The 27,448-nt window shown below is 38.2% G+C and overlaps 1 protein-coding gene across 2 annotated transcripts; it reads right to left on the minus strand.

The window, feature by feature from the left end:
* Positions 1-711: 711 nt before the first annotated feature.
* LOC135324992 (ubiquilin-1-like) lies at positions 712-27,448 on the minus strand. 2 transcript variants are annotated; one of them, XM_064502238.1, is made up of 11 exons: positions 27,027-27,448; positions 15,488-15,639; positions 11,561-11,676; positions 10,130-10,392; positions 9,149-9,307; positions 8,232-8,472; positions 7,613-7,755; positions 6,567-6,650; positions 4,099-4,214; positions 3,603-3,771; positions 712-1,904 (listed from the first exon to the last, which is right to left on the minus strand). In XM_064502238.1, the coding sequence occupies exons 1-11, from the start codon at positions 27,426-27,428 to the stop codon at positions 1,752-1,754; spliced, it is 1,998 nt and encodes a 665-aa protein (XP_064358308.1). In that variant the 5' UTR covers positions 27,429-27,448; the 3' UTR covers positions 712-1,751. The 2 variants fall into 2 exon arrangements, with proteins under 2 accessions (XP_064358308.1, XP_064358307.1); XM_064502237.1 differs by having other exon boundaries at positions 712-1,907.

Consider the following 27,448-nt stretch of genomic DNA (forward strand, 5'->3'; position numbering starts at 1 on the left):
CTGCTGTATATATGAGACTTTGATCCAGAGGCAGAGGCCTGCCAACAAAGAGATTGTCTTGACCTTTTCCCAGTACTGTGCATCAGCAGTATTTGATCAATTTACTTACTGCCAAAGTAGGAGACGAGGTTACTGGACAGTAAACACTTCTGTGAGAATACAGCAGTTACTCCCTGCAAAGTCTGCCTATTTGGCTTTGCCAAGAGTTTTAACAGTTGCACCGTACGTAAAAGACAATATATGCTCAACATCCTTCTTTATACCCCAACATAATTTTGCTTCTGTTAACCAAATAACAACTTTGAGTTAGGACTGGTAAATTTAAACCATCTGCAAGCAGTCTTTTTAGAGCAAACTGAATTTATATTTGTACTATCAAAAGAAGATTGTCCACATTAACTGTTTAATGCAATACAGGAATTAAATCAAAGTACTCACAACTGCACTGACACCAAAGACCAAAAAAGGCAGAGGCTATTCACTAATACACACAGCAGAATGCTTTATTTCACTACCTCCACTTTATCCAAATTAATGGTCTTCAATATCGTATGCCCCTTCCTCTCTCCCCTCCAATTTATAATTCAAGTATTGCTTACTAACCTAGCCCCAAGTCGGTAAATATTCCCAGAAGTTACAGGGAGAGGCCAACCATTAAGCTGGTCAGTCATCTTGAATGCCAGGTAATCATCAACTGCAAACACACTGAGACAAGATGCTTAAAGATTTTTTAATTCATTTATTACCTGTGCACAAGAGAAGTAACTACCAATAAAAACTCAAAAGATATACAGTATTTTTTACATGGTGGTTAAAAGTAATTAGAATATCACATGACAATGAGTGAAAGTAATGCTTCCAATTACAAATCATAATACATGTTAGAATCTCAATGGAACAAGCCAAAAAGCCTTAGAAGCAGTTTCGGAGCACAAGGCAGTGCTCCTTTAATTTGCACAAAGGTTAAGGTAATTTACAGTTAATCTTTGTGAATATTGAGACAATGTTACAATGCAAGTTTCTGTACAATTAGATGTAAAGAGATAACCAGAACAGCAATTCTAGTATATTTTAAATGAATTTGCCTAAGCATTTTTGCTGAGATGTTTACCAAAGATGCTGGAAGATTCTACACTGAAAACATGTCTTACAACTTTTTTTTTTTCCTGGCTTTTTTTGGTTACTTATAATTTCATTCTATTGCAATGTGTAAATTTCTAGAAATGAGCTGTCTCCATTGTATATATTGTGTTTATACTTTATACAAATAAAAGCAAAAATGGTAGATTACTCAAGTGGTATAAATCTTACAGCATTTTGCTAGCAAAAAATACATGCCGAAGTCACAATAAGCAGTATTGGTACCCACAAATTATAGCTTCAATTAATTTGTTCCTTTTTAATTTGTATTCTACATAAATTACTACTGAAGGCTAATGTTTAAGTAGTAAATAAATTCGACAGTTGTAGGTCAGACAAAACCTGCTCACCCAACTGTGAAAGCTGATATTGTTTCAAAAAATCACAAATAATGCAGAACAAAGAAGTGTGATGCATGCAACAACTGAGTGAAAATGCACTGATTCCCACTGTTTGAAGAAAACTACTGCACTCCACCTTAAAATGCATCGGACTGATTTTAGTTATAACAAGACAATCCCAAGAGTCTGAATGAAATAAAGCAAGTATTTTAAAGATTTAAGAGCTGTTATCAAAAATAAATTACATTTTTTCAAGTTAAAGAAACACTGCTATGAAGGCTGAGAGCCAAGCAGCCTTTCAATAGCTGCATTGATATCTCCTCCTGTTGCTATTAGAGCTTGTAAGTTTGCTTCACGGTTCAAAAAGCCCATTGCACTCAGCTGCTCCAGTTGTTGCTGAAATCTAACTTCTGGATTTTGTAACTGCTAAGAAGAAAAATGTCAAGCTATAAAGGCACAATACACATTTGGCAAAGTACAGGATTTAAACATAGTTCTGCACCACTCCCTGTCTTTAGTGATTTCTGAATACAGCATTTCCAAGTTCCCCAAACTAGGCTATGATATAAATTCAATCCACAACTGAATTACTGAGCAAGTCAGGCTCACCTCAAATTTTAAGAGTATCTACACTTATGTGACATTTTTGAACTACGGGAAGTGTTGCTTGTTTGACAAATAAAAAAGAAAAACAAAATTAAATGAGGTAAATTGTGTCCTGAGAACAGTTTCTTAAAGATGTGCACATAGATCATTTTTGAAAATGAAACAGTTTAATCTAGTAACATGGGACAGCAGGATTAGGATGACCTCTCTGTTGGCAACAGTGAATGTGGCAGGCTATTTTATTCTTGGCATAAAAATTACTTCTTTTATAATGATCCAAGTATTCACTGACCTAAATTTACCAGAATTCTAGTTGTCAGAAAACTTCAGCCTAAGGCAAACCGCCAGCTGTGCTTTATGGGTTAACCCTGCTCATACATAAACTGATGGCAAAATTCTCAATTATTTCAGTGGTATGAACTTCAATTCACAGGGATTTCTGAAACACGACAACTGCATGAAAATAATACGCTTTAGGTATATAGGGCTGGAGTAATACTCGGAAGTCACTTTTTGAAAATCAAATCAACAAAAGACTTCTGCAGCTACTACTAATTTGCCTTTTGTTCTACTTAACAGTTTCATACACTGAGAAATTCCTATCAGTATTTAAAATCCACATAGCCTTCCATATCAATGCAGTGTAAAGACATCAACTGAAATTAAAACTCCCCTACCATCTTCTTCCCCCAAGCAAAACTAAACAGAATACTGAATTTGTACTGTAAGATTCAGCAAGATCAAAAGTGAAAAAATCAAAGGGAATATGGTTTCCCACAGCTACACTGACCACCACTGTTTTGTGGTTAGCTAAAATAAAACAATAATACAACTATTTTCCTCTTAGATCAGCAAACTGAACTGACTCACCCTGTGGCAACAGAGGAGGTAAGAGCAGGACTGCGCCTTTTACCAGCAGTCTGCTATGACACTGGCTACATACCCCGGGGTAAGGATGCTGTTTCACACAGCCCCCTTGAGATACCTCTCCACTGTTAGGAGTGCGCCTCCTTTAAATCTGCTCTTGCTCAGCACTGTACAACCACTTGCAAAGCTGCCACCCTTGCTGGAACCCTCTGGAAAGCCTGAACTCCACTTAGGACATTAACACAAGGTACTGTATGGCCCGGACCTACAGAATGGCATGTAACATCCTGCAAATTCAGTCCCCAAATAACCTGAGCGTGGCTATCCTGAAGCATGGGAGAGAGGCTTAATCAAAGCTACAGAATATGGGCCAGCAATGCAGACACAAAACACAGATAAAGGTGTTCAGTACACTTAAGCTGTTAAGGGTGTATAACAACTGTTCGGAGGACACTTTTACTCTTTTACTACTTTTACTCAAGTTTTTCTAGCAATTATTTGCACAACTACAACACTTTTGAGCCTCCTCTTCTCTCCTTTGGCCAGAAGTATTCAGCAAGCTCTCTCCTCAGCACACTCTCCTCTCTAATGGTCTACATTGAAAAATTCCAAAAGAAAAGAGCCCTAAAATATAGTGATCTACTTTACCTGGGCATTTGCACCAGCAAGCGCCTGCAACATCTGCTGGACAAACTGCTGGTGACTAGGTTCAGCAGCTCCTGATGCTGGGCTTGTATTTTCACTAGGAACAGAACTAGGGACAGTGGACCCTGTAGGAGCTCCAGTGCTTCCCAATCCACCTAAACCAGGATTAAATCTGCACAGATGACAGAAAGAGAAATACATCATTTTAATAATGAAAAAAACTTAACCGTAATGTCGCTTCCCATCGTATCTTTAATTACAGAGTAAAAATCCTGTCAAATAAATGTAGGAGTGGATGACAAAGACCATGCATCACTGTTTAAAAAGTGCTTTGCAGACAAAAACATGACAGATTCTAAAACAAGTTTAGTGAAACTAGAAAATGCATGAGGAACAGTCTGTAAAACTGGATAAATCTCTACATCTAAAAGGAAAAGGCAAAAAGCTGAAAGAACAACACAACACAGGAGAAAAGTTAATTTGTATGACAAATTCTTACGCTGGTATAAGTCCTGGTGCTTCTGTTGCTAGTGTCTGCAAGCCCTGCTGAATCTGTAGCAAAGCCTGCATTGCTCTAGGGTTTGACATAGCTGATAATGTGTCAGGATTCTGCATCTAGGAACAGGAGAGAAACCCGTAACTGAATCATATACAGACATTCAAAGTTAATCTTTAACACCAGACATTTTATATAATCTGACATGCTTTCAGAACTTGCTGTTTCTCAACTTTCTATTTCAATATTTACATTAAATCCTTGAGATATTTTTCTTTTTTTGAGAAAACTTTTACTGGAGGTGCTCCCTGGGCTGGAACAAAGGCTTCCAAGTAAGGAATACGTAAGGAAAAGTATTTTTCATTACCTCTTCTAGGTAATGAAAACTACCTTTTCTAGTCTTCTTAGACTTTATCATCTTCCAAAGTCATAGGAGTGTATTGTCCAATGTAATTTTAAAATTAGTCTCCTATATCATAACTGCTGGTAAGCCACAAGGCTGAATACAACGAAACTTGATCAAAAGATATCTAAGAGAGTTATAAAATATTTATTTTTCCTAGCTAAATTCAAGCCACAGCGGTCTGCTCATGACAGTTTGTGCATCTGTTCACATCTATAGTGCAATCACAGCCTACAGACATACAAACGCTGTACAAAACATACTAACAAGCAGATGTCTAATACTCGAGAACGATCACTCTACTGCAACTTCAACTAAAAATTGGTGTTCACATCTGCAGATGATTTAAAAAGAAAATCCATCTGATTTCTGAAATTAAATGTCCAAAAACTGGACTATTTTAGATATGAAACCCAAACTGATGGCCTTTTCTCACCTCTGCTTAGAGATGCCACATGTAAGTGAAAAGTTATTTGTTTCAGTCACAAGTGAGGCAGTCTTGGTAGCCAGACCGGCTGATTAATCTTAGCAGCCTTCACTTGGCAACTAGACCAAATTCCTTCCGCAGCAAACATATTTTTGATTCACAGAGAACTGCACAGATTAAACTTCCTCTGCTGCAAAAGAGAAGTGCAGAATAGGGCACAAAGAACAAATGTTGACTCTGTCATGGAATATGAGTGTGTTATGAGACTTAAGCACAGCATGTTTTTACTATTCTCGATTTGTCTCTTGGATTTTTATCTTCCTGATAGAAAGAAGTCAGCTTCACAGCTGGTGAAATTTATCCAAGTTCTTAGAGAATGAAAACATTTTAGGTTTTCTGAAGTAAGCTGCTGTGACTACTTCAAGAAAATGATCTTTAAGCCATGAATTACTGTCTGATATTTGGAGTTGTTTTACAGAAAACTGTGGCCCAACAATTCTCTGAGCATTTAGGTGACTTGTATCTTATCTCTGTTAACATTATTAATTCTAGCTGTAGATTAGCAGCAATTCTTGGTAAGATTTCATGTGAAAGGAACAGATAAAGCAGTTCACAGATAAACCCTGAAGTGATACCGATGGAAAGAGATACCCAAAGGAGGCAGAAAGGATTTCTGCTGCCTCTGCATGATATACTAATTAGCACTGATTTACAGATTTCAAAACACAAATTTGGTATTAGCTCCTCAGATACTACTGAGTCATCATAAAGCAGTGTCGCTATGAAATGCTACAACCATTCACCTGCTTAAAACAATTTATAGAGTTTCTTCTGAACGCTGAACTTGCTACTTTAATTCGTATGTATGTCAATAAATTACTTATTTTACTCATAATACTGACTGCCTGCAATGAGATCCTGGCAACAGACATCTACTCTGACTTGCAAGGACTGCCTAATGATGGAACTCCTGCACCGGATTATATTTTCAAATCCTGAAAATCTTGCTTACTTCTATGTAGAGTACACAGTCCTATTATATACACTGTGACAACCAAGATCAAGCATATATCCAGGCTGCCATTTCACTGGTATTAAGAGAGGAGTCTGGTGGTATGGCAATCTTTACAGGCACATAACTTCAGAACCCACTCCACTTCTTTTCAATTAGCTCGTGATTTGGTGCTTTCAGGTCATGCTGTAAGGTCTCTTTATACAAAAACTTAGGCAGGGTGGAGGAGGTATAAGAAAAGCACAGTAAAAGCTGATTTTAGTAGTGGGAAAAGCACTGATCTTTTTCTTTAATTTGCAAAACAAACCATGTAGCAAAGAGGTGTTCTCTGACTGGCGCTCCGTAAGAACAAGTCACTCCTAAACAAAGAAGCAAGAGCAAATCAAAGCAGTTGCACAAGCTACAGCCGAAAATATTCACTAAAAGTCAGGTTTTACTTTTCAAAAGAAGAAAGAGATGAATCAAGCACCACTTCATCAAGGGACAATCCAACTTGGTGTCTGAAGCTAAAAAGAATATACATAACAGAATCTAGCTTTTAGCCAAATCAAGGAAAAACACCAATTTGTTGCAAAAATTGCTCATTGAATTGCAGACATTTATTAACGACAGCTAGTATCACATCTTACTTGCTGAAGAAAAGTAGGAAGATGTTGTCTCATTTGTTCCTGAAGTTGAGGATTTCCAGCAAATAAAGGATTATTCAGCATCATCTATGGGACAAAAATATGTAACTTCAAAGATCAAGCAGTAAACACTAGAGTGGATTTTAAGACAACTATTTACCAAACACACATCATACAGAACAAGATAATCATCTATGAAACTAACTTCACAGAATAATTACCTCCTACTTCTCTTTTGGCTAGGACTTCTTATAAACCACCAGCCTGAACACTGACTGAACTGATTGATCCCTCTTACCGCCCCCACCCCCTGCTTTAAAAATAAGAACAGAAACAAAACACTTTTTAAGTGAATGCTGTGCCAGATCCTTGCCAAGGCACCTCATTTATGTGACAAGAAAATCCTTTTCTGGTCAGACAGTAGTGACAGCTTTCCTGTAAACATCATCTGCAAAAAGGCAGGGATACCTTCCAAAGTGTTTAATATACAAAAGATAGTATGTTTTTCTTAGTTCAAGATTTGACTCTGGATATTATTGCTGTAAGTAAAATTGGAAAGCACTTCCGTGATACCATTCACAAAACAGCAGTAAGCATCAGCACTTTCTTTTATAGTGAGCAAGGGTCACTGATGACAAATGAAAACCAGATTAACACCAAGATATAGCATCAACTCCTTCCACTCCACCTCTCTCCTCCTCCTTATATTTACTCACTAGGAGAGCTATTTTAATATATGATCAAAGCATTTGTTTTGTCTAACTGGTTCTGACACTAGGTCACAAGTTTAGGGCTGTACAAATCATACACTTACAAGTTATTTCAGAATAATGCCTGGCATGACCTCCAACTACAAATTGAAGAAGCTTACATAGGTAATAATTTCAGTGAGCTAGGCTTTTACATACTTTAAAAACTGGACTATTCACAACAAACAAGTGATTGTTGAGATGTTGGCAGAATTACCATACAGTGAAAATACAACCGTATCAAACTCCCTTTTCCCCACTTTAATGCACAAAACTAATTGCTACATCTAATGCATTTACCTGTACTGCAAGATCAGGATTCTGGCTTAATGACTGCATCATGCTTCTCATGTATGGTGCAGACAACATATTCTGCATAAGCTGTGGATTTTCTGTTATCTGCTGTAACAAGCTCTGCATTCCTGGTGTGTTGAACATACCAGCTTAAAAAAAAAAAAAAAAAAGTAAAAGGCCACTTTAGTAAATATACTGTCTATAATCAAATGAATTAGACTGCCTAAAACTGGGATATAACTTCTTCATTTTTAAGAGTTTCAGTCCCTTAAGTAGGCTTCAATGTGGTTCTGCTCACACAGATGCATCTGTCCTAAAAACAAGTTAAGACAGAGGCTGTATCCAACACGCAGTTCCACTAAGTGTCTACATTATTAGCTGTTTTCATGTTTGGCTCCAAACGGGAAGAATATCATTCACTTTTTCATTTTAAGGCAATACACAAGTACTCTGAGTTTACTTTTCTTGTTCTTTTTTCTACAAAGGACTTTGATACTAGCCAAACGTTCTATGAAAGCAAAAAACAGTAAAAAATCTGAATCAAAATCTTTCTTTCTGATAAAAGAATCAGTTCAGCAAATTCCTGCATATGTACAAATCTATACAATTGCAACAACAAGCATACCTCCTAGTCCAGGTCCCAAATTTGGTATAGTTGAGCTCTGTCCTGTATTGCCAGAGGTGCTATTTCCAACATTACTACCGCCACCGCTCTCTCCACTGGTGCTGGTACTTGTGGAACTCTGAGAGCTCGACTGAGGAGCCCAGGGATTTGGTAAAGGATCTCTATTTTCTGTACGAGACGGCTGGCTTTCCCCTCCCGATGATGCATTGCTTACTAAAGAAGCAAATGGATTACCTCCAAACTACGGAGGAAGGAAAAACAAACACGTATCATCTATTAAAGCCAACTATTTTGAAGTGTGTTAGAAATAGCAAGTTACCTTTCCAAAATTATACATGAAGATAAATGTTGATGGCTGCTGATCAATTATACTCACCAGTCTAAAGTAAGTCATAAATATTTTGAAAAGATACCAACATTGAAAAAGAGATACTCGCATCTCCAAAAAATACAGTAACATTTCTTTTTGAAAGCAATGTTGCTACTATACTACTACTTTGATCACAGTAAGATTGCATCTTGCATAGTGGTTTCCAACTCAAAAACAAACTTCAAAGCCTTTTTTCTTCCCACCTTAAGTTTCAAGTTACTAAACACACCCTTAAAAATTTTTGCTGGGCCTTGGAATTTTGTAAGTCAAAGAATTAAAGAAATTTGAATTTAGAATATCTATTTAATATCAAAATTCATTAACTTTAATATAGCTTCTCAAACCCACAAAACAGTATCTTTATTCCTTCAAGCTTAAGGAGCACAGAATTTTCAGAGGAACAGGACACACAGTGACTGCAAGCTTCCTGACTTCAAGCTTCAAGAAAGTAGATTTTGTCAAGTACCCATTTGAAAAGCTACATCATGTACCTTTCTTTCCCTTCAAGAAAGGTCAACTTTTAGTGGTGCTTACATGCATTTCTCACCTGTTCCTGTGCTGCATTCAACATTGGCTCCTGAATGTCTGTGTACATACGTCGCAAGGCATTGTATCCACCCGGTATACTTTCAAGGTTGCTCAAGGCTCGGTCTTGGTTTCGCATCATTTCCTGCATCATTGCAGGGTTTCTAGCAAGTTCTAGTGTCTAAGGAAGTGGAACGTTTAATCTGTATTAATAAGAAATCCATTCTAAAGTGAAAACGTCAGCATTTGGCATTACCACAGTTACTAATGTCTAGCTCAGTCTGAACTTATGATTAGAGCCAAATCAAGATGTCAGCTTAGTGGGAGTCAACTAGACCTGATATTTAGTCAGTGTTCTGCCACAACTGTTGTTATGCTGGTTGGGTCAGAAAGCATGACTAAACAGAAAAAAAGAGCTTGAATGTACCATCCTTTTCTTTCTTCCCCTTTTCAACACAATATATCCCTACCGTTTCTAATATCAGTATGGCATGCAGTTTATAACATGAACTTTAAAAATAAATACCTCAATTTTCAAAAGCCTCAATTTGTTTCTTGATACTGTCTACCACTTAAGGCATGCATAGGCATACTTTATGTACCTTGTAACCTTAGTAGCACTCAGAAGTACTCACAGTTAGATAAACTGGAAATAGTAGTGTATTCTGGAGAATTACTACTTCTGGTAAAGTCATTATTGGCTAAACAGAAGATTTCAAGTGCACAGTGACATTCAATTCTAACTCAGAAGATAGGGTTATAAAGTCATCAGTACCTTTCATAACTATGCTGCAAGTTTTCTGAATTAGCAGCCTATTTCAGACACTAACAACTGGAAATAGAAACATCAGCAGCCTACAATGACCTTTTACAGATTTTTTTAACATGCCTAAATTCCTCTACCATGCTTCAGCACTCATCTAAGCAGGTCCAATTTTTGCTCTGTTGTTCGCAGTTACAGTATAATCAAAGGTCATGAACTTACAGAGATCTTTCTACATACCTGTCTCATTATATCTGGATTATTCAGCATGTGACTGATTTCTGGATTTCTCTGTATCAGTTGCTGCATTTGAGGGTTGGCCATAATTAACTGCCTCATCAGGTCAGGATTTGAAAGCATGCTCTGAACAAATGGATTTTCCATTATCTGAACCATCATTTCCGGGTTGGACATAAGTTGTCGTTGCATCTGACTTTGCAGCTCTGAAAAGTTTGATGTATTTAAGCCCAGGCTGCTCAGACCTGCCAAACCTCCAAGGCCACCTTTAAGAGGATGAAAAAATATAATTGAACTTTCAGCTTCTGGTATACTTCTAAACACATCCAGGATCTTTCTAAATACAAAACACTTAAAACATATCCCACACTTCAAAATAATGAAACCCAATGGAAATTCCATTTTTGCAAGGCTGTTAAGGTGTCATCCACTGAGATGTTTGTTTCTTTAAATAACAAGACACTTAACTAAAAATCCAACAAACTGCATCGGAAATATAACTTGTTAAAATTCTAAGAGCTTTTCTTCCCCTTTTTTATAGCTAAGGTACAAGAGATGTTTGAGTTTTGGGGTGTCAGGTTTATCCCCCACACTTTCCAACACATTCATAATAATTATTTATAGTCTAACCAAGAGCAGACAGATGACCAAGAGAGATCTCTTGATACAATGCATATTCCCTATTCTAATTAAAAGCAGAACTCTTCTTTCTGAAGTGTTACCAAAAGCAAGTAATGCTCTGAATTCTCTACCTTTGCTGAGTCCAAAACCACAAAAGTTTCAGACTTTTAGAAGGTCCTAGTCAGTCTGAAGAACTGTTTAAACCTAAAAAAGCAATCACTTAACACGGTTAGCTTCTCTGATTCTACTTTTCAGAAAGCAAATGAGATTAAGAAGCATGAATAACAAAATCCAGTGTGGCTATGGAAAGAGACAGTATTTTTAAATCAGTAGACTGTAAGCCTCTGTAGCCTCTTTATTCCCGGAACAGATGATTGACAATCCTATCAGACTCGGAACTTGAGAAACATTTGCTCCTAAGATAGCAGTAATTTTGTTACTTCTGTTCCAAATCTTGGCTTGATGTTATGGGTCCGACTTCTTCAATACTCTCCTCAGGCCAATTTAGATATGCTGTTAAGGAGCAAACAGAGACTGCAAGGAGTTTCATTACCCACAGTGCCAGAACATGACATCAGGTGCACCTTACCACTGAAGATGACACAGCACAGGTCTGTGAAGTTCTGTCTACAAAAATTAAGGAAATATCTTTCCCCTGATAACTTACTGATCGGAAACCTTTTACAATCAATACCACAGATTTTTATAACCAGTAATTTTTTTAAGTCCTTTTTACATGAACATAAATCTCCAGAGACAATTAGTTGAATCCTAAAAAATATACCCACCATGCTACCTAACAAACATTCTTACCCAAGCCAAAAGGGTTGCTATTTGTTGAAGCTGGTGTTGAGGTACTACTGCTTGACGTTGATGTAGTAGCAGTACTCCCAGTGGTACTTGTTTGTGGAGCTGGGTGGTCTTGTGATCTAAAAAAAAGCAAGTTAAAAAAATTACAAGTTTAACAGGGTAACTTAAGTCACGTTATTTAATGCAGTAATAGCGTCATACTTGAGAATCTTAATTTACATTTTGATTATTTCTCAAAAAAAATTACACTATTATCTCTAGATGGCTTCCTGTAACAAATCATCCTCAGACATTTGTAATGTCATCAGTTCTTCAGAACAGTAGTTTCAAACATTACAAAAATGGATGGGCATCACTGCAGCCACTACAACCTTTTCATCCTATGTCTGGGACGCCTGCCAATGAATTGTTTCCTCAGTCCCTACCTTGCTTTAGGGATCCTTAGCCTTACCCCAGCTGTACTCCAATTCCCTCAAAATCATAATGATTCCACGCCCAGGGTTTAAAGAAAAAGCTAGCAAGGTCTAAGGCAAGATTTATTCCATACCACACCTTTAATAGGATGCCTCACTGACTCTGAAATTCAGTTAAAATCTTATTTCATCTCAAGGCAAATATCAGAATCTCCATACTCTTCAACTAAGAATAGGGTACCAGTGAAGTTACACAAAGGTAAAGGCACCATAAACCGACACAGGCACTAAAGGCCACTTGCCCAATTCATATGCTCACCATACCTGTCTATTGCACAGGCATAAGCACAGGCAGTGACACGTGGTGAAACAGATCAAGGAACTGAGCTGGCTGAAAGCTAACCTGGTCTCTATTCAAAAGCAAAGAGGCTAGTTTTACACCCTCGTCAGTTCCCCTATCTGGTTCATCAATGACACACATGCATGTTTTTGCAGAACTACAGAATAAAATAACTTGTACTTACTATGCACTAAGCCCTCACAGAAAGACTTGAGGATTAGACAGTACACTAAATTTTATTCCTCAATTCATCTCAGAGTATCTTTCGGTGCAATAGAATTCTGTGATTATTTCCCTAAAGCAAAGGCCAAAAAAACCCATATCAAAACAAGCTTGAGAGATGCCTTAGGTCCATACTCCCCAAAGGCTTCCCCGAGTTTTCTGAGAGTTCTCTGACTTCAAGCTAAGCATCGCCATCTAAGTCATAGGCAGAAACCGAAGGGAGTATGAAATCCTGTGCGCACTTTGCAAGTTCTTTCACCAAATCAACAATGTTACCTTACAGTAGCCCATCTGCTAGTATACCTTGCTAATTTGACCATTATCCTTATGCCAAGCATTCTTGTGAATAAGTAAATAAAATGTGGCATGCCCAGTCATGAAGGTATAGGGTGCGATGGGGCCTAATAACCCCAGTCAAATTCCCAGTGATGTTCTGTGTGTGAACCAAAAGACATGAATTTAAGTCTACAAGATCTAAAAATTCTGCTACAGCTGCTATTAAAGTCCATAATGATGCCTATGAATTTGATTTTGCATATTTGAGTTTGTATTGATTTCTTGTTTACTTTCAGGTCTATCCAAACATATGTGGATACTGCTGAGTGAAAACCATACTAGAGGGAACTGTCCAGATAAAAGCTAATAATCCAGGTAAGGGGACACCTGGATACTCAGCTTTGAAATAGGCTGCCCTGATCTGAGACAGTGCGGGAAAACCTGGGCTCTTGCAGGAAGAAGGAAAAAAAAAAAAAAAGCATTAATACTCTGTAACATTAACAGCAACTACCAACATCGAACACAAGACTACTACCATTGGTCAAACAGCTGCAACTTTAATGGTCTTGAAGATCATCTGTGGCAAAGATGATTTTCTAATGAAGACATTTGGTTTCTTTTTTGTCTCAGAAACATATCAATCCTTTCCCCATAAGCAAAAAAAAAGAAAATAAGCATAAAAACCTCTTCAGTTCTGCAACTGAAAAACTCTCTTTTGAGATGCAACTCTACCTCTTGATGTAACAAGCAACAGAGGTTTTGCTGCAGGACAGGAAAGTAGACAAGAATGTAAAAACTGATTGCCTATTTCTGTATTATTTTAAGGTATTTATTGCAACAGTATTGTATAATCCATACCTATGAGAGAAACAATTACCACGCAGAAGAAATTTCTGCAACATTCCTAGACATAGATGGAAAGTAAAAAGAGAATATGGGAGTGATTTTCCTGAGAAATGAGTGTTTTTTTAAAAAAAAGATTGTTAAAATTGTTGTTTATTTTGATGTGGTACATTTTTAACTCATAGCACTGCCATTTAGAAACTGAGAGTATATACCCTAAAGATGTTTCTTTCAGTGACTCAAATTCCTGTAAAGCGCACATATTATTATACATCTACTTCAGAATTAAGTTTTCTTTTGTCAGGTTGTGAACATATTCTAGGTTTTCACTTGGAACCTTGTACTGAGAAATTCAATGCGTCTTCACTAACCATTGCTAATCACTACTACTTTGAAATTGTATTGGCCACCTTAAAGATTACAACAGAAGCTTGTATTATTTTAGAAGCTGTTTTCTGTAAACACTAGCATGTCATTACAAAACTATCCTTCTTTCCAACCAGGCTTGATATATAAAGATTCCCATTTGAAATCCACATATCTAATATTGTTTAGAAAGGAAAAGATCACCTTTTTCAGATCTAGTTTTGGAAGAGAACTTCTGTTAATTCAGATATGCAGCATCAGTAGCCACTGGCACTGCTATTTCAGTACTTATACCTACTGCAGATCCCAAGTCAAAAGTATCCTGCTATTGCTACCACATCTTATGAAGTCTCTCTGCCGCACTCAAAAGTGTATAAACAAAAAGCAGTAGTTTTAAAATTTATATATTAGCTAATACTGCTTACAAGATTGGGATGGTCACCAGGGCTAAATTTCAGGCTGGAGGGGGCAGTGGGGTAGGGCAAGGAAGGAAGAAGGGGAGTCATCTACCAGGGCTAACTGAAAAATATTTTGCAAGAGACAAGACTCCGGGACAGAGAAGAGAGTGCTGCTGGGACGCAAGCATGTAACTGAACACATCATTTTCAAGAGGTGCCTAAATTAAGGCTAATGCTGCATATTGGAGGTTTTTATTACTCTTAGGCCTTTGCAACTTAGTGAGGCCTAGAAAGGAAAGCGTGCTTCCTCTTTCTCATTAGTTTCGTGCTCTTTTCTCCACCATCTGAAGTTTTTCCACTGGAAAAGATCCTCACCACAAACAGGAGAGGCATAAGTAGAAAAGGAGCAGGAACGCTTTTAGACTAGAAGAGCTAACATGTTAACTAAGCAAGTTAGATTCAAATGAGGGATGCACTGTCCTAGTTACTGAAAGGATTTTTCAATTAATTCTTTTCCTTTTGGTCATTTCAAGGAAAGTTACATGCAGATGACGTAGCTCAACTTGATGTACCTTTCTCATCGTCATTTAAAAGTAGCCTCCCAGAAAGAACAATTCTTAAAATCCAAGACTTTCTGCTCAGCCAGATGAACTAGTTGCGCTACAGCAGCTGTCTCGTAAGAATTTTCTTTCCTTATTTTTTAACAAAAACGTGCACAAGAATTCACTACAATTCTTTGCATGTTAAAAGAAAAGCTGCACAGCAGATCTTCATGGACACCGAGAACTGATATCCAAGAAAACTATGGGGCAAAACCACACTGACTAAGGAACTGATGAAAGTGATTTTAATAGTAATGGTTTAGTTTAGAAGGTAACATTAAACTTTCAAAAAGTCTATATATGATATATGGGGTGCTTCTCTTGCTCAACAGTAGGAGCATTTTCACTGCTTTTGAATGTGTTCTGTAGTCAAATCCAGATCTGCCCGACATAAAGCTGTTATAACTAGGAATTAAGAATATTTTTACTTCTTATGAGGTAAATAGAAGATTGTTCATCAGTAAGCTCACCTGTTTTGTGTTTTGATGACCAGGTGAACAGTGAGTCCATCATGAATTCCATGCTGAGTCAAAGTATCTTGATCCTTTAAAATTTTTCCAGCAAATATCAACACAAGTTGATCGGTGTGGGACTTGAAACGCTTAGAGATTTCTTCCTTGAACTAAACAAAGTTAATAGTACACAATTATGCAACTGAATATCGAACTATTAGATTTTTGTAATTTAAGGAAGGGCTATTTTATTCACATTTATTATGCTAAACAACTTGCACAATATGTTCTGCTTTACACAATCTAGAAATACCATTAAGTTTTCTCAACACTTTTTCCCCAAAAGAAGACAAGAAATCAAGTCATTCCTTTTCCATACAATAAAAACCAAAAGTGTCTGATATCTAGATCACCAGTTATATAGTTAGCAATAATCTGCTTCCACTTAAATGCTATACTGTGGCTTCAATCAGGCATGCATCCATGACACAATAAAAATATACTGGTACATATATCACTGACGCAATCCACTGCTAACATTCTGAGGATGGTATGTCACAATTCTGTTAAATCAGTCTTCATTTGTGCATTGAAAGGAGCAGTATCCTTTCTTCTCTCACGTATTTCTGCAGCCTTGCATGTGTCAAAACTAGCACTCCTCTCCATACAGTCAAAAGTTTCAAATCCCAACACAGCTACATGAAACATGGTTCCAGCCGTGGGCATGGTGAATAGCCACATATTTCAGCTGACCATAAAATCATACCTTTATTAAAACAACTAAATATGGAAAGCAATAGTATTCCTTCCTGCCTTCTTAGCCAAAAACAAGCAGATCATGCTTTGACTGAGTTTAACAAAGATTCATTATTCTGTAGAAAAGCACTCTCCCAGAAAGCAAAAAGTTCACAAAATGGAAAATGGGAAATACCTGAGAAAAACATTAAGAAATAACTTGATTATAAGAAAATCAGATAAATTTATTCAACATGATCACTCAGTAGACAAAGTAATTTTGAAAGGATCTTAGGCAGTTAGGAAGCCTTCTAGAAGTTCACCGTATTTAACACTGTTAAAGTAGTATGGTCAACTTAATTTTAAAAGGATCCCATTCCAAACACCCTAGTGAATTCTCATTCCATACAGGAACCCCAAATATTAATCTTGCAATAACTTATTACTAAATAATTATATTTCATATCAGGCAAGGAAAACCCTGCTGGTTTAGGTCTCACCTTCAGTGTCTAACTGAAAGGGTCGATATCATAGAAAGATTCAAAACAGACCCTAAAAGTGAGTCTGAGAGACAACAGAGGTAAGAAATCACTGTGCCTGGGTAGCAGCACATTTGGTCATTTAGAAGTCTGCTCACACAGAATTGTTCCAGTTCTTAGAGAAACAGTTTTTAAGCTAGCCTTGATACTGGTAACATTTAGACTTGGAGGCATTCTAGAAAATCATGCAGTCCATTCCTGCCCAAAGCAGATTACTTACCTAAATTATTCCTGACGTTTATCTAGCCTGTTCTCAGAGATCCCCAGTGACTGAGACTCTCTAACTCTTAAAAGAAATCTGTTTCAGTGCTTCACTATCCTGCTTCTTCGTTGTCCCGTCCACCATAGACAATGCAAGCAGATTGTTCTCCTCCTCAGGATAAAGGACTGCGGCAAGGCTAACCTTTCCTTGAAAGTTATGTTTTCTATTGCAATCATTCCCACTACTCTCTAGATATCCAAATCCAATCATATCTTTCTGTAAGTGCTGGGCTCAATATTCTACATAAATTCTTATCCATATTTAGCAGAACAAAAGGAAAAACTCTTCAGCTTGCAAGCTGTATTCCCATTTATAAGAAAAAATGAAAAAATCCATACAGGAAAGTTATCCTTAACAATATACTTTCCAGTTTATCATAAAAAATAGCAGAAACCCTCAAAATTTGGTACAAAGTTAATACATAAGAATAAAGAACTACCATATTGTGCTAGACCAAAGAGTAATCCAAACTCATTTACTATCATATTTTCTACAATATGTTGTAACAGCAAATTCCCCAACTTAGTTGTTGTCAGAAGGCTGATGCTGTAGGATAATGGCCATTCAGATTACTTTAACTTTATTCTAAACCAAGTCTTGTTACACATTTCTTGAAGCAGCTATTTACCATAAGGTCAAAGAAACAAGACACTTATTATAGAACATAACCACAGAGTATCTAATATTACCAATATACAGGCAACAAAGCACATACACTTCCCTTTCTCTGCTTAACATGTAGCCATGGTAATTAGATCATCTGCAAACAAAACTGCAGTAAGAAACAAATGCAACAGCCAATGTACCAGGACAATAAAAGAACTCCTACAGCAGTGTATGTGGATGATCCAAAGGGCAAGGGATCTCTTTCCAGCCAGGACAATAAAACTGTTGTGAATACTCAGTCACTTCCAGCTACCTGAAGCATATATCTACATTAAAAGGCTAACACAGCTGCAAAAAAAGTCAAGTCTCTTCACCAGCATCCCTTGCATTCAGCACAACCTCACAACTCTAGAATGAGAAAGTTAAGAACAAAACTGACACTTCTGTTTGAACTTTCATCCACAACAAAAGACCATACAAAACCTAGGTTACTATCTTATATGTTTTGCAAGTCAGTCTCCTGATTACTGTTAACAATCAAAGATACCATCAATAATAGTTTAACACATCTACAATCACACTATTTTTTTTCCTGCTGAGGCAGAGGGAAGCAAGTAATTTATATATCTGTAGAGTCCTGAAAACCAATTTCATTACAAGTGTTTTTTTAAATTGACAGCATCTAACATGTTGCTTCTGAAAAAGCTATCAAAATATAATTCAGACTTCACCATCACCTGATCTTTGCCAATAATGGAAGAATATTAGCTGTGGGCTGGAGTTTGTCATAAATCACTACTGGTTGCACTGTGAAATAAAGGTGATGGGGATGTGTGGAAGAGAGATCTTTTTACCATCCTCTGTGGGCAAACACCCCTCTTCATTGTTCTCAGTCTCACTGTTAACTGTAACTAAGTTGCAAGACCATTCCCCCACAGTAAATAAAAAAAAAAAAAAAAAAAAAAAAAGGAATAGAAAAAAAAGTTTCTTTAGATTCAGACAGTGAAAGGATCAGAGCAATGACTGGCAATTCCACTCTTACTCCCACAGGCCTTATCTCTGTAGTTTTTATAGGACTCCTCACCATTCTTACTGGCAACAAATAATTCAGGGGATGAGGTGCTCCAGTGCCACAGTAATGAAAACAATACAACTTCTGCAAGCTGTTAGATGTGAGCAGTGAAGACAACTAGCTTCATTTTCTTTTCCCTAAACAGAATAGCAAATGTCAAACTAGTACTATCATCCCAAGTGCCTCAAATTAAATATACGCAACTGACAACAAAGAGAGGAAGAGAAAGGAGAAAAGATGGTAATTAATACCTATTTAGGCTGCTGTAAGAAAAGAAACTCTAGAAATGGTTACATCCTCAATTTGTAGAACTGAGCTAGATAACTCTAACAGTAAATTGGAGGTAATGCTTTGTAACAGTTTGTCACTTGGGGAAACCAGAAGAGGAAGTTCAAAGTCTCACCAACTCGCTGGAAACTATGTCCGATTCTCCCACTGCACTGACTCTTCTCTTTTTATTAACATGTAGTACTATAAACAATGGCTTCAGTAAAATTGTTTTACTGTTCAAAAATACGAGTTTTGTAATAATACTATGCATTGTGATAGTAAAGGTGTTTGCTTTTATCCAAGCATAAAAAGGGGCTTGAAGATGTAAAAATAAATAAATAAATAGTATTTTGCCATATTTGACATATAGCACGTTCACAGAAACTTGTTCTTTGTACTGCTTGAGTAGCTGAATTCAATAAAAATAAGGTAAAAAGTGATGTTAGTTATTTAGATGTAATAGTAGCATCAGTGGAAAGACTGGACAGAAACAGAAGATTATCCATCTAGATAGATAGCAGCCTGGTTTCCTTAAGGAAACAAAAGCATTCTTAACCAGAGTGAATTAATTCAAGGTTACAGACTTCTAAAAGCATGGTAACTTGTAGATTTGACATGAATTAAGAGGAGCTGAAGCTAGTCCTGTTGAAGCACCTTGCTTGCATTAACAATTTACCCTAAGTTAATTTGTTTCTTCTTAATAATATACTATATACATACATATATATATATATATATATAAATAAAAGGATGGGAATAGCATAATTTTTCACACTGAGAACACATTTAGCAACACTCCAACACTTCTTGTTTTCACTCTCACTGGTTTCCACGCCAAATATCCTCAAGTTCACAGGACCTTAAAATAAAACTCAACCCAAAACTCTGCTAGCAAAATTCCACTCTTTTGTTCCAAGCTAACAACAACAACAACAACAACAAAATCAGAGTCCACAAGTGAAGTAAGGACTTTTATTACACCTGCTCCGTTCGATTGCCTCTGAAGGTTTTTGCCACATGTAGGTGAACACAACTCTGTTGATGCACAGTTCTGAACAAACGCAAAGGGAATCCAAGCTGCATTCTCGTAACTGAGCTAGTTCTAGTAAACTTTTGTTTTGTGACTGAACAAAGCAAATGTCTGAATACACATGAAGTAGAACAGCTGACTAAAAGGGACCTTTTTGTACAGACACTTTGCATAGCAGATCCATACTTTAAACATGAACTTGTTAACTTCTGACAAGCTGGCCTCGCAAGGCTCCATAAAAAAAGTTATCCCAGATGAAGTAAAAATCTTAAAACAAAACTGTCTTTTGATACATTACCACCATGTAACAATTCAAAAGCTTTTTGCTGACTCACAGTATGCCATCAAAAAGAGCAACTATAGTAGCATTACTGTCCATTCACATGAAAAAGTGCCATGAAAAAAGAAAAAAAGAGAGGAAAACAAAAATTAAATTAAAAATATTTTCCCAGTTCCTCTTAACCTTGGTTTCAGTATCAGTCTGAATGAGGTCTCATGGAATTAAACATTCGACACCCACTGAAACAGGCTCCTAAAAACTGCAACTGCTTTGAAAATACTAAGCTACAACTTTATCTAGATAACAATAAAAAAGAAACAAAGTTGCTGACTCTTCCCAAACCAAATTCTGTTTTTAACAGGGTGGTGGATGACACGGAGGCAAGGGTTTGTATGTGGATGGCAGAGCTAAAATTTACATTGCCCGCAGTCCCTTAGATCACAGTTCTATTGCAAAGACTGATTTTCACATGACATTACCGTGTTCAGAACTGTTGCTTCAAGTCGCACCCACCATGACTTAAACTTTCAACTGCTATTCCTATTAAAATGTGTAGTTAAGTGCATTAACTGGATTCTAGTCTTTCTTATACCCGTGTCCCAGAAGTTTCAACAGAGAGTAACTGCAGACATCTGTAAGCTCCAGACTTCTTTCATACAACAGATTTAATGGCTGCAGGTCTTCTTAACCCAAGAAGTAAAAAAGAAACAAAAGGACGCAAATAGTTAAGTTTTACAATACACTCAGGGCAATATAACTGCTGAAAGGTACAGTCTCCTTTCCTCATGAATCATATCTGGTAATACAATTGTGAATTAAAGTGATTCAGTGAAAACAGACACATTGCACAACTGCTGGACACTATACAGAAAGAAGGACAAGAATTTGTGGTTTCAGGCAGGAGATCACTTTTGGCACAGCCTATGGCTTACAGCAGAGGAAGTGCAGCTATAAAGCGCACCCAAAATTAGGTTTCTGTCAAGCCTTTTCTGACTTTCGTGACTCGACAGAGGGTTACTATCTTCCTATGCCTAGAAGTTAGCCCTTGTCGATTATACATGCCAATTGCAACCAAATCATTTCCTCAAATCTCTGCAATCAAGTCACATCTATCAAAAAGTCATTTCAAGAAACAAATCCAGCTTCTTGAGTTTCCAAGGCTGGTAGTCCAGAAAAGAAAATTGAGACAATGCAATCTAACCCTTCCAGGCAGCCTTTAGCAAGCCACTCCATTCCTCCGCACCTTGAGCGAGGAGGAAGGATTAGCAAGCACTTACCTTGGTAAAGGCACTCTGCAATCTAGCGATTAAAAGTGCTGCACTTGCAACATAGTAAGTCTGCTCTGGAGCAAGTCACAGATTGGAAAGGGGCATAAAAGGATCATATGTAAATAGTGATTCTCGTAGTACAGCTGCACGTTGAGAACCAAGCCTTACACTCGTCTTTTCACGAGACAGCACAAGGTGCTTAATTTTTCTACTTAACTGGAAAGAGATTGGGCAACATCCATTTTTCCCGAGGAAAAACTGCCATTTGACTTACTGCCAATAGAATTCTTACTCATTTGACCTTCTAGGTAAATTTCTCTAAATTGTTTAGCTTCAGCAAGTTTTAAATTTAAAGGGATACAGAATATAAAACATGAGTGAACTACACACATTACAGCTAAAATTTTTTTCATCCTGTTAGGGGTAAGGAACTATTAATCTCAGCAGCAAGAAGTAGTCCATACAAAAGCATTTTTCCTCATATCACCATGTAACCCACAATTCTTAAGTTTTTGTCCCAAATTCAGTCCGGGTAGTTAGCTGCCCTCCCTATATAACCGAGGCTAATAGCCACTAGGTTGAGAAGTTGACTGTGCTTTAAAAGAAGCATATAGAATATTTTACCAATATACCTCTGCAATAGCTGTTCATCCATTAGGGTGCTTTTCGCTGTTGAAAATTTTAACAGTATACAGGACAAACTTCTAAAGTTTTGTGATTTTTACGAGACTGAGGATGGCTGATCCAGACAAAACAAAACAAACACACGGTAAATCAGAGTAGGGAGGAAGAGTGTATTTGTGCCTTATTTGACATGGATAAGCAGTTAAACAGATTAAAAAACTGGAAATGTCAAAATGAAATTGTTACTCTGCATAATAGTATTTGCATAGCAGAGATTTCAGAGTATTATTTCAAAAGATATAAATATCCCATTATATCTGCTAGTCATTTATCAGAAAATACTTAAGTACCTACGTTACATAAGTGCATCTTTAAAATATCCATTAACTAACCCAACTGTCAGAAAAGTCAATATACTGCCTTCTAAAGGTTTCTATTTCATCAGAGAGCAGTTTACCATTGTTCTAAATAATTTTTAATCAAGTTTCAAACTCTGAAAAAAAATGACTTAGGTGCTGAATAGTTAATCAAATAGGGTTTCTTTATCTCAAAGAAACATGAATAATCAGAGCATACTACAAGGCTGACTCCATAAACAGTCACACAGATGCATCAGTGATGTGTTTCAACACACTCAGACACAAGACAATGGAAAATCCAATGCTTTAACTCTAGTGCTAAACAATCCATGCACTCAAGTTCCTCGAGTGCCAACAGAAAGCTAGATCATAATAACAAAAAAGAACAACAGATTGGACTACTATAGAGTTTCAACCTCTTTTGGTGGTACCATTCAGTAATCCACGGACTACAGGGAAAACACTGAGCCAGAACTGGATTACATTAAAAGAACTGAAACTAAACTGACCTTATGAAATAAAGCACTATAAGAAATATTAAAAGCATATGCGAGTCAGGAAAGAGACTCTACTACCAAATCACCCAGTGCTCCCCTTAACATATACACTTATGTGATCTTTATATGGGGAACGTGGGCAATCTGCGATTGTGAGAACCAGGCACAAATCTGAAACACTGGATTTAGAGTTTCAACCACTATCTTTAGTCCATATTCAAGTTTTAATCAGAGGATACAACTCTGCACAGACCTCCACTTGTCAGAACGCAGTCCCAACATAATGTATATAATTACACATATAATTCAGTATGTCAGCATTTTATTTTAAACTGAACACAAAACAGAAAGCACATATTCCAGGAATATAATTAGTTTACAAAATATACTGTAAGATGATAAATATATTACTATTGAAAACTATACCCTCTGCTGGAAAAAATTACATAAAAAGGTTGAAGTTAAATAAAAATGAAGAAAATAGTTGAAATCGTTTTCTACGGTTGTATGAACTAAACTTGATTTTACTAACTTTTCCAAATAGATATTACCCTGAAATTTTCAGATAATCTTAGAACTGACAATAATTCTCTGTGGCTTCTGAACTGTGGGCTTCTAAAATTAACAGTGCTCTAGGCCTAACAGTTAAAAATACAAGGCAAGCCACATTATTCTGTTTCATAGTTGCAGTGTTTGCAAAATGCCTAACTTGATATCTTGCAGTCTATATACACATTAGCGGATAGTAACTCTGAATCAATTACAGTAAAACCCTGAACATTGCAAATTCCAACAGTGGGCTGTGTTGGCATTCCAAGAAGTGCACCATGAAGCCTCAGCAAGCTTTAGCTTCTCTAAAATCTTCCTATAGATTAAATGGACTAAACGAATAAATTGTTTTTCCCCTAACTTGTTCCAGCACCTCATCACTCCAACAATTCAAGTCATTCACTAAGAAAAGATATTAATGCATGAGAAGTCTGTAACATGACCGCTCAGTCGCTCTGTTTATAAGAGCTTTACCAAAACACGCTGTTAAATTAAGTTTAGTAAGCAAGGAATTGCATGGACTGTATTGCCATGACCTCACAAAATAAACCAAGCATGCAAAAAGAAAAAAAATGAAAGACAAACAGTTTTACTGAGCTGAAGTCTCCCATGTATTGGAATTCCAAGTCAGCAGGCTCAGCAGTTAGGTATTCATCTACCTAACATGAATAGAAGTCTTTGCACAAAACGGTGTACGGGCCTGCAGGTTCAGTATCATATCCAGTCAAGAAAGCAAATATTTAGTCCGCGTCCTAATACTGAGCCAAGCTGTGCTCAGTATAATCAAATAGGTTCTACGGAAAATAAAGATGGATGGGTGGCACTTGCAGTCAACTGACCTTCCCGAGTGGTTTGTAGTTAAAGGTTATTTTCCATTCCAAGTTACATACTGCCTGTTCTAGATGTGCAACATAGGATCAACAATAATAAACCTTCTGTTACTTAAGTCTTCCAACACAGGAAAATCTTCCTCAGCTTTGAACAGTTGCTAACCTGATTTACATCAATGGAGCAACATAAAATACACTTTGCATAGCCCTAAATTTGGCCCCAGGACCCAAAATATTTACCTAAAAAATCTCAAGAGTTATGTTCTGGCAGTATTCTGAAATGACTATAAACAAATAAAAAAGGAGTCAAGTCACTGAGTCATAATATTAGCTACAGAAACATAACCAAATGGCTTTTATTTTGCTATATGAGTTTAGGCCACTTTTTTTCCTCACCTGCAAATATGGCAGACATTGCTGGCCGGTCTGTCCCAGCAAAACAACCCACTTGTTGATCCCAAATGCATTTGAACAGATGTTCAATTTGTTTCTTATTTGAGACTAAGCTATTTTCAGGGCTGGCACTAGAAACATCACATCTATTGTTGACGTTTATTATTAACAACAGGTCATTTTGACAGTTTAAGAAAAACAACCAATACTAGTCACACTACAGGGACTGCAAGTCTTGCATTTTTTTTGGTGCTAGCTGTGACACTGTCTGGGAATCAAAGCAAACAGTGGTCCCACAGGAGCAGCAGCAGTCTTATTTCACAGGAATCAAGATTCAATTGTATAACTAATCTGATAATAGCACCTGAAAGGGATACCAAGACAACGTTAAAAGTTTAAGATACATGTAAACAATAAAGATATGTTAAGCAGTGCTTTCTATTAATCACTTAAATCTGTATGACTGTTTTCAGTAAAAATATATGTTTTAATTAGTTTAACTATTTCAGTTTTTGAGACAGTCTACTAGGAAAGCTGGCATTTTCACCGGGTTCATGTTTGAAATAATCTTCTTAAAGTCATATATATTACAAAATTCACATCTTACGTGAATTTGTTTATAACTCCTGAAGTATCTAATCTAATTGCAATCAAACAGCTTTTCAGGACAAATACAATCTTTAAGTTAGATAAAATGTATGATGTTTTCTAGAAAAAAAAGGAGTACTAAGAATTTTAGAGCAGCTGCATTGATGCTATTCACAAACCTATGGAAAACAGTGAAGTGAAAAAGTGCTCATTTCACACTGAGATTCCTGGGAAAGTGCTGGACAGTATCAAAAGCAAACACAGGAGTTTCACCTTTGGGAGAAAAGCCTAGAAATCAAGCTTGCAGACAGAGTAGCAGATAGCGTGCAATACTGCAGCTGCCAAAAGACCACTGAAGACAAGAGAATAATCTCACCTTTTTGGCAGCTTCAGAAGAGACCTCAATGAAACTTATGCCTGGGACACTGATGTAAAAAAAAAAAAATGAATCTTGAACTGCCCCAAGAGTAACAACTTGAAAGAAATACTAGCATTTTGTCTCTTCACAGCAACTAGGTGGGGCAAGAGTCCGATATTCTAGCCAGGGTGCTGACTCTACACTTTATGCTCACCTTCTGTATTCTCCTCTGAAAACAACATAGTATCTTTTGGCTCATTAATAACTAACAATTTCAAGCTCTAGACACCAGTTGCACTCTTTCACGTGTAACCTGTTTTTCAGGAGGGTTTGCAGTTACCAACTATGCAAAAAAAACCCCCATGAAGTCAAACTCAGTTGTGTACATTGAATTTCAGAGAAATTTTATGGAAAACAAAGTAAGCTCTAGGTCTCCTTCCAGGAACTTCACCTTCTGCAATATTTTAGTGTACTAAAGTCTACATCCGTCACAAGCCTCTAGCTTTGCAGGCACCTGCCTCATACTTTGACTTTTTTATGATTTGTAGCTACGTAATCTAAACAAATGAAGGCCTAGTCAATACTTGCATGGAAGGCCTCCAAATAAAAAGCATTGCAGGAAATAAGTGTTGATGATTCAGTAGGTGCCACTGTTTCTGTTGAGCCAAAGGCACCATGGGACACTGACTTTCACGAGAATACAGAACAAAGACCCTGACAACCCAGAGTTCCCGGACAATACCACAACACTAACTACCATATCAATAAGAAGCACAGAAGCTGCGCTTTATTGGCACTGCAAGTTTTACAAACGTGATCTAAAAACATGGCTTCTCAAAAATTAAGACATCGCTCGCCATGGCCTACTCATTCTAAGGCCTGTTTTAGACCAAGAGAGCCAGTAGCACCGCAGCAGCACCGCCGTGCAGGTGCAGGTGACCGCACAGCCTTCCACGGCCGCGGTAGCCGGCCAGCGGGACTGCTGCCGCCAGCCTGACTCAGCTCGACAGCACAACTCAGAATTAGGAAACGAGCTCCATCCCCCTCCCGGCCCCGCTCGCAGCCCCGCAACCATCAGGAGCGGAGCCGCCGAGGCAGGAGGCGTCTCCGCCGCCGCCCGCCCCAGAGCAGCTCGCCTGGGCTGGGCCGGGCCGGGCCGGGCCGGGCCGGAGCTGCTTTGTCACCGGGCAGGGCCCGGGCCCCGCAGCGTGGGAGGCGGAACCACGGCCGCGCACGCTGCCGCCGGCGGGGCCCGGCCCGGCTCGGCTCCCGCCAGGCCGCCGCCGCGGCCCCTCACCTGCCGGATGCTGCTGGTCTCGGAGACGGCGAACTCCTCCTTCTCCTTCGGGGTCTTCACCGTGACTTTGATGATCCGCGGCTCGGCGGCGGCGGAGCCCTGGGCGGGGGAGTCCGGGGGGCTGCGGCCCCCGGCGGGGCTGCCTGCGCTCTCCGACATGGCGGGCGGGGCCCGGCTGGCTCGGACCGCGCGGCTCCCGGCGGCTGCGGGCGGGCCCTGCCCTGCGCGCCGCGGCCTCGCGCCCCCGCGGCACTCGCTCCCGCAGCGCCGAACGGAAACTACCCGGCTCGGCCGCGGCGCGCGCTGATGACGCGCCGCATCGGGGAAGTTACTAGAAAGGGGAGCTGTCTCCGCGGGCGTGGGCTCCCCGCGCTCCCCCCACAACGCCGCCGCCGCGCGCATGCGCCGGCCGGCCGCGCCAG

Source organism: Dromaius novaehollandiae, chromosome Z (assembly GCF_036370855.1).
Source record: "Dromaius novaehollandiae isolate bDroNov1 chromosome Z, bDroNov1.hap1, whole genome shotgun sequence".
In the NCBI taxonomy this organism is placed as follows: Eukaryota; Metazoa; Chordata; class Aves; order Casuariiformes; family Dromaiidae; genus Dromaius; species Dromaius novaehollandiae.